Source organism: Muscardinus avellanarius (assembly GCF_963383645.1).
Source record: "Muscardinus avellanarius genome assembly, chromosome: 5".
Taxonomy (NCBI): Eukaryota; Metazoa; Chordata; class Mammalia; order Rodentia; family Gliridae; genus Muscardinus; species Muscardinus avellanarius.
In genome coordinates, this window is record NC_137790.1 from 129,980,682 (window position 1) to 129,998,923 (window position 18,242).

Consider the following 18,242-nt stretch of genomic DNA (forward strand, 5'->3'; position numbering starts at 1 on the left):
CCTGAGTTCAATCTCGAGTACCAAAAATAAATAAACAAGTAAACAAACAAACAAACAAACAAAATTCTTGAGAGCTTGTCTAGAATTGGTGAGGCTCTGGGTTTGATCCCCAGCACTGAAACAACAAAAAATACTAAGACTATAATGAAATTGTGTGTGTGTGTGTGTGTGTGTGTGTGTGTGTGTGTGTGTGTCACTGGGGGACTGAACCCTAGGGCCTGGTACTTGCTAAGCAAGTACTTAACACCAAGCTAGATCAAAGCCCTTGCCCTTTCTAGTGGTAATTTTTTTGTGTGTGTGGTACTAGGAATTGAACCCAGAGGCATTCTACCTCCGAACTACATCCTCAGCCCTCTCTTATTTTTATTTTGAAACAGAGTCTCACTAAGTAATTTTTTTTTTTTTTTACAAGACAGGGACTGGGCATGGTGACACACACTTAAAATAACAGTACTTGGAAAGCTGAGACAGGAGGGTCACAGGTTCACATCCAGCCTCAGTCAGTTAGGCTGTCTGCAACTTAGCAAAACCTTGTTTCAAAATAAAGAATAAAAAATAGGGCTGGCAGCATAGCTCGGAGGAAGAATGCCCCTGGGGTTCAATTCTCAGTTCTGAAAAAAGAGCCAAAGGCAACAACAACAAAAAAAACAAGACATGGCCTCACTCCGTTGCTCAGGCTGGCCTCAAAACGCCTCAGCTCAAACCATCCTCCTGCTTCAGTCTCCCACGTAGCTGGGACCATAGGTACATGCCACCGTACCTAGCTGTAGTGGTAAGCATTTTGAGAACAGATTTAAAATTTTTCTTTCCAGCCGGGCGTGGTGGCGCACGCTTGTAATCCCCGCACTTGGGAGGCAGAGACAGGAGGATCGTGCAGGTTCGAAGCCAGCCGCGCGCGCTGGCTTAGGAGACCCTGTTTCCAAATAAAAATGTAAAAATAGGTCTGGGAGTGTAGCCCGGAGGTAGAAGGGTTTCCAGGAACCCCAGTACCACCAAAAAAAAAAAAAATTTCTTTCTTTCCTTCTTTCTTTTTTCTTTTTCTTTTATTTTGTATTTAGAATTGAACCCAGAGGTATTCTACCTCCAAGCTAAACCCCCAGACTGATTTTATTTCTTATTTGGAAACAGAGTCTCACTAGGTTGCTGACAGCCTCCCTAAGTTACAGAGGCTGGCTTTGAACCTGTGAGCCCCCTGTCTCAGCTTCCCAAGTACCATGATTACAAGTGTGAGCCACCACACCCGGCTGAGAATAGATTTGTTTTTTTTTGTTTTGTTTTTGGGGTTTTTTTGCGGGTCTGGGGATGGAACCCAGGGGCATTTGACCTCTGAGCTACACCCCCTGCCCTATTTTTTATTCTTTATTTTGAAACCGGGTCTCACTGAGTTGCAGAGGGCCTCACTAAGTAGCCGAGGCTGTCCGCGAACCGTGATCCTCCAGGTCTCAGCCTCCCTAATGCTGGGATTACAAGCGTGCGCCACCACGCCCGACTCTGAGAATAGATTTGAAATCTTAGTTGTGGTCAAAGTTACTAGGAATTGGGCTGGGGGTGTAGCTCACTGACGGAGTACTTGTCTACCATTCCAAAAGCCCTGGGTTCAATGCCCAGCACCACAACAACTGCAAAAAGTAACTAGGTAATTAAATTTGGTTGATGATCACAGTAATCATTTTGGTTGAGACCAAAATGTGATCATGCAGTATCCAGAATGTCTTTCCTGTGTGGCTCTTAAACTGCTGGTCAGAAGTAAATTCTCAAAGAGAAAACATTTCGGGCAGGCTCGTTGTCATGGTTCAAATCTTGGATGCCCCTGGGAGCCCAGTCTGAAGGCTTGGTCTCTGCTGATGGTGCTCTTGGGAGGTGGTGGGAGCTTTAGGAGGCGGGGCCCAGAGGAAGGAAGTGAGGTCATTGGGGGTGTGTCCTTGAAGGGGATGGAGGGCCTCTCTTCTCTCTCTGTGTTTCCCAGACAGCACAAAGTGAACCCGGGAACTGGGTTCCTGCCAGGTGCGCCACCACGCCCAACTCCCATTCCTCTTTTTAAGACGCTTTTCTTGGGTATCTTGTCACAGTGAACAAAAGCTAATACTGTCATGGTGGTAGCAATGTTAACTTTCAAGGGAACAGAGACCTTTTAGAAATCACTTATTCAGTATGTCTCTGGCATTGCATTTGGTACAAAAGAGGCTGTATAAGATAACAAGACTCTGCAGCTATCCCACTCCCGGGTATCTTTCCAAAGGGACTGAATTTAGAGAACTACAGTGATATATGCATACCCATGTTCATAGCAGCACAATTCACAACAGCCAAACTATGGAACCAACCTAGGTGTCCCTCAAGAGATTAATGGATTACGTAATTATGGGATATATATACAATGCCATTCTACTCAGCATTAAAGAAAAACAAAATTATGTCCTTTGCAGGAAAATGGATGGACCTGGAGAACATTGTTAAGTGACATTAGCCAGTCACCAAAGGTGAAAGGTCATATGTTTTCTTTCGTATGAGAAAGCTAGAGAGTAATGGGGACACCAGAGAGATTTCAGATAACGGAGAAGAAACTTCAGAAGGGGAGAGGGAGGACCAATGAAGGAATCGCTTCCATGAACATTGTATACATCTATGAGAACTTCAATGTCACTCTTAATACCTTATATGGGGAAGGGGGAGGGGAGGGAGTTGAGGGAAAGCTCGCCAAGTACTCTGTGCATGTATGTCAATATCACTGAACTACATTATGGTGTGAGACTCTATAACAGTCTATAAAAATAAATAACATAATAAGACTCCCAATCTCTGTTCCCCATTATCCCTCTGAACATGCAGAGCCTGCCAGAGCCTCAGGCAGGACAAAGTAACTAAACATGTTGCAAGCTTTCAGGTCTGTTCTAAGTCCGTTCCCACTCACTCCTGACAAAAGAGTGAGCGAGTCATAATGACTCACACTGCCAGAAATCTGAAGGTCACCGTTCTCTAAATAGAATGCAGATTTCAAAAAGTTCCAGCATGAGCCCCCACCGCCCAATTTTCCTATTGCATTTACCTAGAATTTCAAAAAAAATTTTTTTTAATGAGATGAGTTAGTTTCACGGTGTGCATGTAGAAGAAGTTGGCAGAGCCCAGGCAGGGAAGTACGGATCACACTTAGTCAACGTGAATGCAGACAGTGGCTGGGAGCACATTTAATTTTACTGTGCTGGTGTGTGGGAGGCTGGCTCTGAGACACGGCACCAGCAGTCCTCTCTGAAGTCTGTCACAGGTTCCGTTTTGCTGTTGGCTGTGTTTGCCCCAGCTCAGGCTGGGGCGCTATACCAACGCCACCACGTACATTTTTTCATTCTGAGATTTTTTTCTTTTTCATTTTCTTTTTGCAGTACTGGGGGTGGAACCCAGGGGCATTTTACCTTTGAGCCACACCCCCAACCCTATTTTTTATTCTTTATTTGGAAACAGGGTCTCACTGAGTTGCACAGGGCCTCCTAAGTAGCTGAGGCTGTCCTCGAACCAAGATCCTTCCGACTCAGCCTCCTGAATGCTGGGATTACAAGCGTGAGCCACCACGCCTGGCTCTGTTCTCCTACTTCTCAAAGACCCCCTCACCTCCCACCTTCCCCACACATTGGTGTTCCTTGGCTCTGTCCCCCACGCTCTTCCCCAACTGTTTCCCAAGTGATTACTGATGCCTGCTGCCCCCGCCATAGCTGCTGGTCTAGCCCAGGTCTTTCCCACAGCACCAGGTCCTCAGGTCTAAAAGCCCGTGAGCATCTCTGCCCCGCAAGCCAGCTACAGTAGCCTCCTGGATGGTATGATCACAGCTCAACTTTCCAGTTTTCCTGCGATTCTGCTTTTCCTTCTGGTTCCTGGAGCTAGAGACCCTCTCCTGCCCTCCCCTTCAAAGTCAGTGGGTCCCCAAGTCCCACCCGACGTCTTTCCAGGGTCCCCAACTTGCTCCTACTTCTCCAATCCCACTGTTCTGTTCAGACCCTGAGGTCTCACTGCTTAACTTGAAAGCCACTTTTTATTTGTGTATTTATTTTGGTGCTGGGGATGGAACCCAGGGGCATTCTACACCTCTAGCTATACCTCTAGCCCTATTTTTTATTCTTTATTTTGAAACAGGGTCTCACTGAATTGTGAAGAGCCTAAGTAGCTGAGGCTTGCCACAAACCACGATCCTCCTGTCTCAGCCTCCCAAATGCTGGGATTACAAGTATGCACCACCATTCCCTGCTTTCTTGATTATTTATTATTATTTGTTTATATGTTTTTGTAGGTCTGGGGATGGAACCCAGAGGCATGTGACCTCCAAGCTACACCCCCTGCCCTATTTTTTATTCTTTATTTTGAAACAGGGTCTCACTGAGTTGTGGATGTTAGATGAATTAGGTTCTTATTTCAGATCCCCCCCCCCATAAGCAAAGTCTCCTGAAAGGCCCTGGTCTGACCAGTTAAGCTACCATCCCCCTCTGACCGCACCTGGTCACTTACCTGGGAGACCTGACCCCTTCTGGTGCCCTTGGCCAATCAGTGAAAGGTCTATTCCCCACTGACCCCTGAGCCAATTACCTTGCCGCACGACCCCCTCTCATGGGACTCTAGCCAATTAGTTCAAAGGGCATTCCTCCTAGCCTATTAGCCCCCAATCCGTAACCCCAAGCCCTATATAACCCTGATCCCAGCACATGTTCTCTCTCTTCTTGGATTCTTCATTCTCTCTCCCCTCTGTATGTCTGTCTGTCTCTCTCTCTGTCTCTCTGTCTCTCTTTCTTCCTTTCATACCGGCCTCTCCAATAAATCTCTTGGCTACGAGGTGGTCTCTGGTGTGGTCTTTATCCTTTCAGTGGAGGGCCTCACTAAGTCACTGAAGCTGTCCGCAAACTGGGATCCTCCTGTCTCAGCCTTCTGAATGCTGGGATTACAAGCATGCGCCAACACACCCAGCTGCCCTGTTTTTGGTTCTGTTTTGTTTTGTTTTGTTTTTTGGTGGTGCTGGGGTTCCTGGAAGCCCTTCTACCTCCAGGCTACACACCCAGACCTATTTTATATTTTTATTTAGAAACAGGGTCTCCTAAGCCAGTGCACGCGGCTGGCTTCGAACCTGTGCGATCCTCCTGTCTCCGCCTCCCAAGCAGGGGGATTACAAGCGTGCGCCACCATGCCCGGCTAAAAAAAACAAACAAACAATTTTTACATTTGTTTTGTAACAGGGTCTCACTACGTGGCTGAGAGTTGGCCTTGAACTTGCAATCGTCCTGTCTCAGCCTCCCAAGTACTGGGATTACAGGCATGGGCCACTGCACCCGGTTTAAAATCACCCTCTGACTCTGTTCCACTCATTTTGAGTTGACAACACAAAACCTTCAGGAAACAGGACATTTTTAGCATCCGGCTCTGTTTGCCCCGGGAGCAGAACAGCCCTCGCCCCTTCTCGCCCACCCTGGCGTCCACTCACCCTCTGGGTGACGGGCTTGTCGTCCTGCACCTGCACGGCCAGCCCCAGGTCGGAGAGCCTGCAGTGGCCGAGGTGGTCCAGGAGCACGTTCTCGGGCTTGAGGTCCCGGTAGATGATGCGCAGGCCGTGGAGGTGCAGCAGGCCGCAGGCCATCTGCGCCGCGTAGAAGACCACCCGGCGGGCGGCCAGGCCCCGCGCGCCCACACTGTAGATGTGGAACTTGAGGTCTCCCCCGTTCATCAGGCTCATGACCAGGCAGAGGTGGGACTTGCTCTCGAAGGCGTAGGCCAGGGAGACGACGAAAGGGCTGCGCACCCGCTCCAGGATCTCCTTCTCCAACAGCGCCATCTTTTCCCCGCGTTTCTTCTTCAGCCGCTTCTTGTCCAGTTTCTTACAGGCGTACATTTTCCCGGTGTTTCTCGCCTGGACAGCACAGACCTGAGAGAGATTGCAAGGTGGAGAGAGAGAGGAGAGGGGGAGGTCAAAATAGAAGCACCTGAGGGATGGGGGTGGGTGCTGGGGAAGATAGCCCAGGTGAGCAGCTTCCTGAGAGAAGGGGAGAGTGAAGGAAGCCGGGCGTGGTGGGCACGCTTGTCATCCCAGCATTCGGGAGGCTGAGACCAGAGGATCCCGGTTCGCGGCCAGCCTCAGCTACTTAGCGAGCCCTCCGCAACTCAGTGAGACGCTGCTTCAAAATAAAGAATAAAAAATAGGGCTGAAGGCGTAGCTCGAAGGCAGAATGCCCCTGAGTTCCAACCCCAGTACTGCAAATAAATAAATAAATAATAATTAAAAAAAAAGAAATCAGCCCAGGTGAACAGCTTCCTGAGAACAGGAAAGATTGAAGGAAGACGGGTTTTCAGCCAGGCGTGGCGGCACGTGTTTGTCATCCCAGCATCTGGGAGGCTGAGACAGGAGGATTGAGGTTCGCAGACAGCCTCAGCTACTTAGTGAGGCCCTCTGCAACTCAGCGAGACCCTGTTCAAGAAAGAGTGGGAAGCCAGGTGTGGTGGCGCACGCTTGTAATCCCAGCGCTGGGAGGATGAGACGGGAGGATCGCACAGGTGCAAAGCCAGCCTCAGCTACTTAGTGAGACCTGTTTCTAAATAAAGTGTAAAATAGGTCTGGGAGTATAGCCCGGAGGTAGAAAGCCTCTGGGTTTCACTCCAGTACCACCAAAAAACAAAATAAACAAACAAAAAGAGCGAGAGTGGGGACAAGCTGGGCGTGGTGGTGCACGACTGGAATCCCAGCATTTGGGAAGCTGAGACGGGAGGATCGTGGGTGCGTGGCCAGTTTCAGGAACCCAGCAAGACCCTCTGCAACTTAGTGAGACTGTTTCAAATTAAAGAATACAAAATAGGGCAGGGGTAGAGCTCAGAGGTCAAATGTCCCTGGGTTCCATCCCCAAACCCGCAAAAAAAAAAAAAAAAAAGGGCTGCAGGTATAGCTCAGAGGTAGACTGCTCCGGGTTCCATCCTGGTAACACACACACACACACACACACACACACACACACACACACACACACATGTTGACAAGGATGTGATAAAAATATAACTCTGGAAGCCTCACTGGTGAGCATATAAATTGTGGACGAGAGATTAGCGACTCTTCCAAAAGTTAACCAGGGAGTCACAGTGGCCCGGCATCTACCCCTGGGCATCTGTCCACTCAAGAGAAATGGAGACAGGCCTTCAAACCAGTGCTGGGTCATAAGTGTCTAGAGTAGCACTTACATGTGATAGCTGAACAGTGGAGCAACGCAAGTGTCCATCAACACGAGTGGACACAAGAGGTGGCCTAGCCAGGCAAGTATTGTTCCACCAGAAAAACTCAAGTATTGCGCTCACAGAGTATCTGCGGCTGGCCCCGAATCTGTCTCAGCTTCCCAAGTGCTGGGATCACAAGTGTGCGTCACCACGCCCCACTTTATTTTTTATTTTAATTAATTAATTAATTAATTACTATTATTGTTTTTTGCGGGTCTGGGGATGGAACCCAGGAGTATTCGACCTCTGAGTTACACCCCCTGCCCTATTCTCTATTCTGTATTTTGAAACAGGGTCTCACTAAGTTTCAGAGGGCCTCACTAAGTAGCTGAGGCTGTCCACGAACCGCATTCCTCCTGTTTCAGCCTCCGGAATGCTGGGATTACAAGCGTGCGTCACCATGCCCGGCTTAATTAATTAATTTATTTTTGCAGTACTGGGGATGAAACCCAGGGGCATTCTACCTCTGAGCTACATCCCCAGGCCTACTTTTTATTAGTGTGTGTGTGAGTGTGTGTGTGTGTGTGTGTGTGTGTGTGTGTGGTACTGGGGATAGATCCCAGGGGCTTTCTCCCTCGGGCTACACTCCCAGACCTACTTATTTTCTATTTTATTTGGAAACAGCGTCTCACTAAATTGCTGAGAGCCTCACTAAGTAGCTGAGGCTGGCTTCGAACCTGTATAATCCTCCTGTCTCAGCTCCCAAGTACTGGGATTACAAGCGTGCGCCACCACGCCTGGCTTTTTTTTTTTTTTTAATTCTTTATTTTGAAACAGGGTCTCACTGAGTTGCAAAGGACCTAAGTAGTTAAGGCTGTTTGCGAACCGTGATCCTCCTTTCTCAGCCTCCCAAGGACTGGGGTTATAGGCCTGGGCCACCACTCCCAAAATTCTATATAAGTTCCCTTGAGACTGAAAACAGGCGAAATACCCCCACCCCACTTTTTGCATTCAGAGACACTTACCTCTCCAAAACCCCCTTTTCCCAGCACTCGGAACTCGGTGAAGTACTTGTCCGACACGGGCTGCATCTCAAAGAGTTTCCACTGAAGAAACTTGTCATAGAATGGACTGGCCAGGAAGTCTTGGAAGGGCTTTCCCTGCAGGAAGGCCAGGGCCTCTGCCTTGGCCAGGGTGATTAGGGCCGCCTGCTCATCCTCAGTGGTGGCCGCTTGGCACTTGGTGGCCAGGCCCAGGCTGAGGAAGGGACGCAGGTGGCCGGGGGCAGGGGCCCGGGCGCAGGTGGCCACCAGCTCCCGCAGTGCACTCTGCCGGGCCAGGCCCTCCTCGGCCAGCTCCCAGCCCTGCACCTGCTCCAGTAAGGCTGCGGCCTCGTGGTACTCGGGCACGGTGGCCACGAAGTCGTGGAAGAGGCGGCGGCCGATGGGCTGCTGCTCACACAGGCTGTGGAAGTGCGGGGACAGTGTCCTGCGCAGCTCAGCACAGCCCTGCGGCCCGGGCAGGGCCAGGCTCCGGCGGCGCCGCTGCAGCTCCCGACTGTCGCTGTCAGACGTGTTCCGGGCCTGCAGGTAGGCCGTGTTGGCGATCAGGTTGTCTAGGCCCCCCATGTCGACCATGGCTGAGGGCAGAAGCGCTCCTGGGCACGACCAGGGCCGGGTGGCACTGCCAGGCGTGTGGAGCCGGGCTCAGGTGCAGGGGATTTGCCCTGAGCCTTTGGTCTGCGCTGGGACTGTTGGATGGACGCAAAGAGGTTTCCCTGGTAAGAAGCTTTGGCTATGTATAGCCGGCAGGGAGGGCACCTGGCAGGTCACGCTCAGGCCGCAACACAAGCTGGCCAAGCTGGCTGCAGCGCTGCAGTGGGGTCCGGAGCCTGCTCCCCCTCTGCCTAGTGCATCTTCAGGGCGAATTTATCCACAGAATGTCACCACCAGCTTTCAGAGGGAGGACAACCGGGCGTGGTGACGCACCCTTGTAATCCCAGCATTCGGGAGGCGGAGGCAGGAGGCTCGCGGTTTGTGCACAGCCTCAGCTACTTAGTGAGGCCCTTTGCAACTCAGCGAGACCCTGCTTCAAAATAAAGAATAAAAAATAGGGCTGGGAGCCGGGTGTGGTGGTGCACGCTTGTAATTTCAGCACTTGGAAGGATGAGACAGGAGGATCATGGTTCGCAGACAGCCTCAGCTACTTAGTGAGGCCCTTTGCAACTCAGTGAGACCCGGTTTCAAAATAAAGAATAAAAAAGAGGACACGGTTGTAGCTCAGAGGTAGAATGCCCCTTGGTTCTATCCCCAGTACCACAAAAATAAATAAATAAATAAATAAATAAATAAATAAATAAATAAAATAAAAAAGAAGAGAGTATGTTAATGTCTTATTTGTTGCAGACAGTGGTAGTATATTAATTGATTCCTTCCTTCTCTCTCTCTCTCTCTTCTCTCACTGGAAATTGAACCCAGGGACATTGTACCTCTGAGCTATATCTCCAACCCCATTTTATTTGTTTGTATCTTTGTTTGTTTGTTTTGAACAGGGTCTTTCTAGGTTGCTGAGAGTCCCACTAAGTTGAGAAGGCTGGTCTTGAGCCTGTGATCCTCCTGTCTCTGCCTCCCAAGTACTGTGATTATAAGCATGTGCCACCACGCCTGGCTGGTGATTCGTAATGTTACTTGTTTCAAAGCAGCAGGCCCAGTCTGCGTAAACTCTGTTTTCCTCCTGGTGTCCAGCAGTCTGACAAATAGGCCAGGTTACAGAAGGGCGCAGTCTGAATTGTGAATCCTCAGACATATCCCGGAGGCCCAGGGATTCAAGCTGTGGCCCTGGTACACCGGATGTGCCCCGAGTCGCCCTCCTGTCTGCAGAAACCCTCCAGCTCTGGTAGCTGGCTCTGAAGAGCTGGTGACCTTGTGTACCTTATGTTAAAAAGGGGGAGGAGTGAAGCTGGACGTGTTTTCAGTCCTTGGGAGAGTGAGACAGGAGGATCTCAGGTTCAAGGCCAGCCTCAGCAACTTAGACTCTGTTTCAAAATAAAAAATAAGCCAGGCGTGGTGATGCAGGCCTGTGATCCCAGTACTAGGGAGGCTAAGACAAGAGGAACGCAGGTTCGCAGCCTGTCTCAGCTGTTTAGTGAGGCTCTCCTAAACTTATTTTTATCCAAATAAAAAATAAAGCCGGGCCTGGTGGCGCACCTCCCAACATTCGGGAGGTTGAGACCAGAGACAGCCTCAGCTACTTAGTGAGGCCCTCTACAACTTAGTGAGACCTTGTTTCAAAATAAAGAATAAAAAATAGGGCGGGGGTGTAGCTCGGAGGTCGAATGCCCCTGGGTTCCATCCCCAGGCCCGCAAAAATAAATAAGTAAATAAATAATAAAATAAATAAAAAAAATAGGGCTGGGGGAGTAGCTCTGAAGTAGAATGGGTTCAATCCCCAGTAGCACAAGAAAAAAAAAAAAAAAGAAAAAGAAAAACCCAAATAAAAAATAAGCCGGATGTGGTGGCACATGCCTGTAATTCCAGTATCTGGGGGGCTGAGACAGGAGGATCACAGGTTTGAGGACAGCCTCAGCCAATAGTGAGACTCTCGGCAACCTAGAGAGACCCTGTTTCAAAATAAAAATTAAATAGGCTCAGAGGTAGAATGTCCCTGGGTTCAATCCCCAGTACCACGCAAAAGAAAAAAAAAAAAAATAGGGCTGGGTGTATTGCTAGGAGGTAGCTCATCCTTGGGTTCAATTTCCAGACACACACACACACACACATACACACACACACACACGAAGAAGCAGGAGAAGCAGGAGGAGGAGTCGTCTGCTGGGAGTGTGGGCTCTGAATGAGGCCAGAATTTTCCATGACCCCAAACACAGAAAGCACACCACTCCACAGCACGCGCAGTGACCACCAGCGCAGTGGAGGCTGCTCGGCCGCTCCGGAGGCCAGGGGCCTGCCCCACAGGCTGTCGCTGGCCACCCCTTCACCAGGAACAGAAATCCACTTAGAGATCTCGCCAAGGACCTCAGCACTAAAAACAACAACTTGCGCCCGGCAGGAAGGAATCCGCAGGCTTTTTTCTTAACAAAGCAAGGTTCAGGCAGCTTAGAAACAAAATCATTCATTATAATGCCAGTGTGTCTAAGAGAGAGGGAGGGAGAGACAGAGACAGAGAGAGTAGTTGGTGATTTTGTTTTCCCATACAAACAACTTGCGCACACTGTCAGAACCTCGCCCTGCCCGCCTCTGCGGCCCTCAGCCCTGACCTGTCCCCACAGCAGACACACTTGGCTGCCTGCTCCCAGGAATTATGTAATGGTCTCGTGGGCGCCCTTTGGCCTCGCACGGCGGAGCTGTAAGCGATCACTTCTGTCACAGAGATGGGCGATGGGCCTGAGTAACCGCTGCTCTGGATCCTGCTGTCTGCCCCGAAGCCCAAGTGAGAAATGCAGGGTTTTTCCTCAATCCTGATCTTGGATCCACATTTCTAAGCCCTGAAAAAAATCAGTCTGAGAATTTCTTCTGATGCCAACATGCCTCTTCCCGTTCTTGGAAAACAGGGACGATCTTGACAAGACAGAACCTGATCGCCTTCACTGATGATCTCAGATGCTACCAACTGCTCAATTTCATTCACTACTTAAAATTTTTTATTTTTAGCCAGGTGTGGTGGCGCACACTTGCAATCCCAACATTCAAGAGGCTGAGACTGGAGGATCGTGGTTCACAGACAGCCTCAGCTACTTAGTGAGGCCCTTTGCAACTCAGTGAGACCTGTTTCAAAAATAAAAAATAAAAAATAGGGTAGGGGGTGTAGCTCGGAGCTTGAACATCCCTGGGTTCCATCCCCAGACCCACACACACACACAATATTTTTTGCTGGGTGTGTGGTGCATGCTGGTAATACCAGTGTTCCGGAGGCTGAGATAGTAAGATTGCGGTTCATGGACAGACTCAGCTACTTAGTGAGGTGCTTTGCAACTCAGTGAGACCCTGTTTCAAAATAAAGAATAAAAACTAGGGTTGGGCTGGGCATGGTGGCGCACGCTTGTAATCCCCGCGCTTGGGAGGCAGACACAGGAGGATCACGCAGGTTCGAAGCCAGCCTCTCTGGCTTAAGAGACCCTGTTTCCAAACAAAAATATAAAATAGGTCTGGGAGTGTAACCCGGAGGTAGAAGGGTTTCCAGGAACCCCAGTACCACCAAAACAAACAAACTAACAAACAAAAACAAAAACAAAAACTAGGGTTGGGGGTGTAGCTTAGAGGCAGAATGCCCCTGGGTTCCATCCCCAGTACCACAGAAAATAAATAAGTAAATAAAACAGCCAGGCATGGAGGTGCACGCTTGTAATCCCAGCGCTTGGGAGGCTGAGACAGGAGGATTGCACAGGTTCGAAGCCAACCTCAGCTACTTAGTGAGACCCTGTTTCCAAATAAAATATAAAATAGATGTGGGAGTATAGCCTAGAGGTAGAAAAGCCCCTGGGTTCCACCCCCCAAATAAATAAATAAATAAAATGAAGAATAAAAAATAGGGCTGGGGGTGTAGCTCGGAGGTAGAATGTCCTTGGGTTTCATCCCCAGCACTTCAAAATAAATAAATAAATAAATAAATAAATAGGAGGAGGAGGAGGAGGAGGAGGAGGAAGGGGGGAAGAAGAAATAGGGCCAGGAGTGTAGCTCAGAGGTAGAAGGCCCCCTGGGTTCCATCTTTAGTACCACAAAATAAATAAATTTATATACATATATATGTGTGTGTATATATATATATATATATATATATTAATATTTGGGGATGGAACCCAGGGGGCCTTCTACATCTGGGCTATACTCCCAGACCTATTTGTATATTTTTTTATTTGGAAACAGGGTCTCTTAAGTCAGCTGAGGATGGCTTTGAACATGCTTGATCCTCTTGTCGCAGCCTCCCAAGCACAGGGATTGCAAGCGTGCACCACCACGCCTGGCTAAATAAAATAATTTTTTTTTTTTTTTTGGTGGTACTGGGGTTCCTAGAAGCCCTTCTTCCTCCGGGCTATACTCCCAGACCTATTTTATTTTATTTTATTTTTTTTGGAGACAGGGTCTCTTACGCTAGCTTTGAACCTGCGCCATCCTCCTGTCTCCGCCTCCCAAGTGCGGGGATTACAAGCGTGCGCCACCATGCCTGGCTTTAAATAAAATAATTTTTAAAAATTAAAAAATTCAACCTTAGAGTCAGGCCTGGTGGTACACACTAACAATCCCAGTACTTGAAAGGCTAAAATAGAGATCGCAATCGTTTGAGGCCAGCCTTAGCAACATAGTGAGACTCTCAGGAACGTAGTGAGACCCTCTTTCCAAACAAAAATTCAAAAGTGCTGGGAGTGAAGCCGGGCGTGGTGGCACATGCTTGTAATCCCCGCGCTTGGGAGGCTGAGACAGGAGGATCGCGCAGGTTCGAAGCCAGCCTCAGCTACTTAGTGAGGCTCTCAGCAACTTGGTGAGACCCTGTTTCCAAATAAAATATAAAATAGGTCTGGGAGTATAGCCCGGAGGTAGAAAGCCTCTGGGTTCCACCCCCAGTACCACCAAAAAAAAAAAAAAAAAGTGCTGGGAGTGTAGCTCAGAGCTTGATGCCCCTGGATCAATCCTAGATCCTAGTACCACACACAAAAAAGGGTCTCGGGGTCCCACTTTGGGACTAGGAACTTGGGTCCCACTTTCCTATCCAGGCCTCTTTTCAGTGCACCCTGTTTGTGGTGTAGGAGCTGGGGGAAGGAGGGGGTTAGAACCCAAGCTAAAGCTGGGGTTGCATTGACAAATCACTCTTGTGCTCTGTTCCCCATTAAAATGGAGAATTTTATTTGTCTCTTTACTTTACTTTGGATACTGGGGATTAAACCCAGAAGCATTCTACCTCTGAGCTATTTATTTATTTATTTATTTATTTATTTAGTGGTACTGGGGTTCCTGGAAGCCCTTCTACCTCCAGGCTACACTCCCAGACTTATTTTTTAATTTTTGGAAACAGGGTTTCTTAAGTCAGCTGAGGATGGCTTCAAACCTGCGTGATCCTCCTGTCTCCGCCTTCCAAGCACGAGGATTATAAGCGTGCACCTCCACGCCCGGCTGAGCTATTTATTTTGAAATAAGGTCTCACTAAATCGCTAAATCCCTGAGGTGCAACTTGAACCCCGGATCCTCCCGTCTCAGCCTCCCAAGTACTGGGATTACAAGCATGCACCACTACACCTGGCAAATGGAGGGTTTCTAGTTCTGAGCCTTGTCTAGTGTCATGGTATAAAACTTAGCATCGAGCCGGGCGTGGTGGCGCACGCTTGTAATCCCAGCATTCGGGAGGCTGAGACCTGGAGGATCACAGTTCGCGGACAGCCTCAGCTACTTAGTGAGGCCCTCTGCAACTCAGTGAGACCCGGTTTCAAAATAAAGAATAAAAAATGGGCAGGGGATGTAGCTAGGAGGTCAAATGACCCTGGGTTCCATCCCCAGACCCGCCCAAAAAAAAAAAAAAAAAAAAAAGTAAAATTTAGCGTTGAAGTCAACTCTCTTCCAGTTGATAGTGAAACAATTACTTTAGTCTGAGGAGAAAAGCCTTTTATCAACAGGAAGCCAGATCTTCCTTCCAAGTCATACCAAGAAGAGATAAGGAGAGCTCTTTCTTACCTTCTCTCCTTTTCTTTCTCTTTGTTGTCCTAGGGATTGAACCCAGGGCTGTTCTACCTCTGAGCTACACCCTCAGCCCTATTTTATTTTAAAGTTTGAAACAGAGTCTCATTAAGTTGCCGAGGGTCTCACTAAATGACTGAGGCTGTCCTCCAACTCCATCCTCCTGTCTCAGTTTCCCAAGTACTGGGATTACAGGTGTGTGCCACCACACTGAGCTCAGAGGATATTCTTTTTAAACAAGAACCCATAAACCTGGTGTGGTAGCGCATGCTTGTAATTCCAGCATTTGGGAGGCTGAGACAGGAGGATCGAGGTTCACAGATAGATAGCCTCAGCTAATTAGTGAGACCCTTTGCAACTCAGTGAGACCCTGTTTCAAAATAAAGAATAAAAAAAAAAAAATAGGGGTGGAGGTGTTGCTCGGAGTTAGACTGCCACTGGGTTCCATCCCCAGTGCTGCAAAAAAAAAAAAAAAAAAAGAAAAAAGAAAAAAGAAAAGAAAAGAAAAAGAAACCACAATAGCTGAGAGAGAAAAATCAAAAGTATATTTCAAGGAAGTAGAAGTTACTTCCTGATAGAGATTCACCTTTCAACTTGGAAATGAGTGACGGCAGCCATACAAAAGGACTGCATGTGTTCACACAGGGGGACTTCTCAATCCTATTTGTCTGGAAAATAAAAGACTCCATTAGCGGACACCAGACAATACCACGTTAGCAAACAAAAACCAACATAAATTCCACAAACACATATTTGATTGGTAGGGAAGGCGTGGGGGCTCTCTGGAAAAATGTCTTGTGGTTATCATGAGAATGAAAAAAGAGGATAAAAAGCCAAGTTATTTTTAGTTGAACACAGACACTTTTGTTAGGCCGTGGATTGGAATGTTTCCCACAGGCTGGTGTGTTGAAGACGGGGCTTCCGGTGTGGCAGTGTCCAGGGGTGGGGCTCTTGGAAATGGATTGAGTCCCAGTTATCCAAACTCAATGACAGATTCACCCGTTGATGGATTAATAATCTAATAGCACGCTTGTCATCCCAGCATTCGGGAGGCTGAGACCGGAGGATCGTGGTTTGCGGACAGCCTCAGCTACTTAGTGAGGCCCTCTGCAACTCAGTGAGACCCTGTTTCAAAATAAAGAATAAAAAATAGGGCAGGGGGTGTAGCTTGGAGGTCAAATGCCCCTGGGTTCCATCCCCAGACCCGCAAACAAAACAAAACACAACAAAACAAAAAAACTAATAGCTTTACTGGCAGGTGATAGAAACTGGAGGAGGTGGGGTCTACTCAGAGGAAGTAAGTCACTGGAGGTGTGCCCAGTGTGTTTCAATCTCTGTTTCTCCCTCTCTGCCAGGAGAGGAGCAACTCTCCTCTGCCGTGTCCTTTCGCCAAGATGTTCTGCCTCTGCCACGGCAATGGAGTGGCCCACCCTGGACTGAGCCTCGGTAGCCATGAGCCCAAACAAGCCCTTTCTCCATCACGGCGCTCATATCAGGTATTTTGCCACTGTGATGGAAGGAGCTGACTCACACAACTTTCTCGAATGGAGATATATTCGGTGTTGGCTACACATTTTGGTAAGTCTGCTTCTCCCCCCACATCCAATGGAGAATAAAAACAATCAAGTTGAGAAATTAGGGAATTATAAAGAAAAAACTAAGGGCTGGGGATGTGGTTCAGTGGTAAGTGCTTGCTAACGTATGCAAGGCGCTGGGCTTGAACCCCAGCGTGGGAAAACATTAAAGTTTCCCAGGGCTCCTTTTATACATCAAAATCACAAGCTCGGCCGGGCGTGGTGGGCACGCTTGTAATCCCCGCGCTTGGGCGGCAGAGACAGGAGGATTGCGCAGGTTCAGAGCCAGCCCTGCTGGCTTAAGAGACCCTGTTTCCAAATAAAAATGTAAAAATAGGTCTGGGAGTGTAGCCCGGAGGTAGAAGGGCTTCCAGGAATCCCAGTACCACCAATATAAATAAATAAATAAATAAATAAATAAATAAATAAATATCACAAGCTCAGGAGTAAAGAGTTTAGGTTCTCCCACAATGGACACGCCCCAGCAGTTTCTTTCAGCAAGAGTGCAAGTCAAGCGGAAAGAAACCAGGAAGAGCCTTGTGCAGGAGCTGACAACCCACGCCTGTTCCTTCTGTTGTCCACCTTTGAATTGTTTTAAGGATAGAAAGTTCCCAACGGCCTTTGTCTCCCTGCAGGTGCAGGCTAGGCAGGAGTTACAGAAGTCACACAGGCAGTTATGTGTGACTAGCAGGGTACCTGGTGACGACCGTCAGTTCTCAGGCTGCCGCACACTAGTGCCCTGGGGTCACCTAGGGTCACGTCGTGGCGTTACTGAAGCCAAGGCCTAAGCTCACTTTACTACAAGCCATTATGTTTAGAAAAAAAGTTTGTTTTTGAGGTACTGGGGGTGGAACCCAGGAGCATTCTACCTCTGAGCTACACCCCCAGCCCTATTTTTTATTCTTTATTTTGGCGGTACTGGGGTTCCTGGAAACCCTTCTATCTCTGAGCTACACTCCCAGACCTGTTTTTTAATATATATATATTTTTTATTTGGAAACAGGGTCTCTTAAGCCAGCATGGCTGGCTTTGAACCTGCGCGATCCTCCTGTCTCCGCCTCCCAAGCGCGGGGATTGCAAGCGTGCGCCACCACGCCTGGCCTTTATTCTTTATTTTGAAACCAGGTCTCACTGAGTTGTGAGGGCCTCACTACAGGAGGATGGCTGTCTGAGAACCGCCATCCTCCTGTCTCAGCCTCCCGAATGCTGGGATTACAAGCATGTGCCACCACGCCCAGCTGCAAAAAATATTTTAACCCTCAATAAATAATAATAATGTTAGAGTCTTAACATTATGGTGATAATGACTTATTTTATTTCCTCTCCTCAAGCGAGGTAATAGAAAGTTGGATTCTTGGCATGCGCTACGCTAAAGAAATGCCATATCCAATTAGTGACATTCTATTTATTTATTTCTGGTGCTGGGAATTGAACCTAGAGGCATTCTACACCCATAGCCCTATCTTATTTTATTTTATTTTATTTTTTTGGTACTGGGGATAGAACCCAGGGGCATTCTACCTCCAAGCTACACCCCCAGCCCTATTTTTTTTATTCTTTATTTTTAAAACAAGGTCTCACTGAGTTGCAGAGGGCCTCACTAAGTAGCTGAGGCTGACTGTGACCCCGGATCCTCCTGTCTCAGCCTCCCAAATGCTGGGATTACAAGCGTGCGCCACCACGCCTGGCTTTCTAATTTTTTAAAATTTATTTATTTATGTGGTGCTAGGGATTGAACCCAGGGGCATTCTACCTCTTTTTTTTTTTTTTTTGTGGTACTGGGGGTGGAACCCAGAGGCTTTCTACCTCCGGGGTATACTCC

At 48.3% G+C, this 18,242-nt stretch overlaps 1 protein-coding gene across 1 annotated transcript in view; it reads right to left on the minus strand.

Annotated features, from left to right (window-relative positions):
• The window catches only part of GRK7 (G protein-coupled receptor kinase 7), a gene marked incomplete at both ends in the record, with an annotated part of 32,372 nt that extends 23,568 nt beyond the window's left edge, over positions 1–8,804 (minus strand). Inside the window, 2 exons of the mRNA XM_080696814.1 lie at positions 5,456–5,893; positions 8,193–8,804. Of these exons, the coding sequence (XP_080552940.1) occupies positions 5,456–5,893; positions 8,193–8,804 (1,050 nt within the window). The remainder of the gene's footprint in view (positions 1–5,455; positions 5,894–8,192) is intronic.
• Between the last annotated feature and the right edge of the window lie 9,438 nt (positions 8,805–18,242).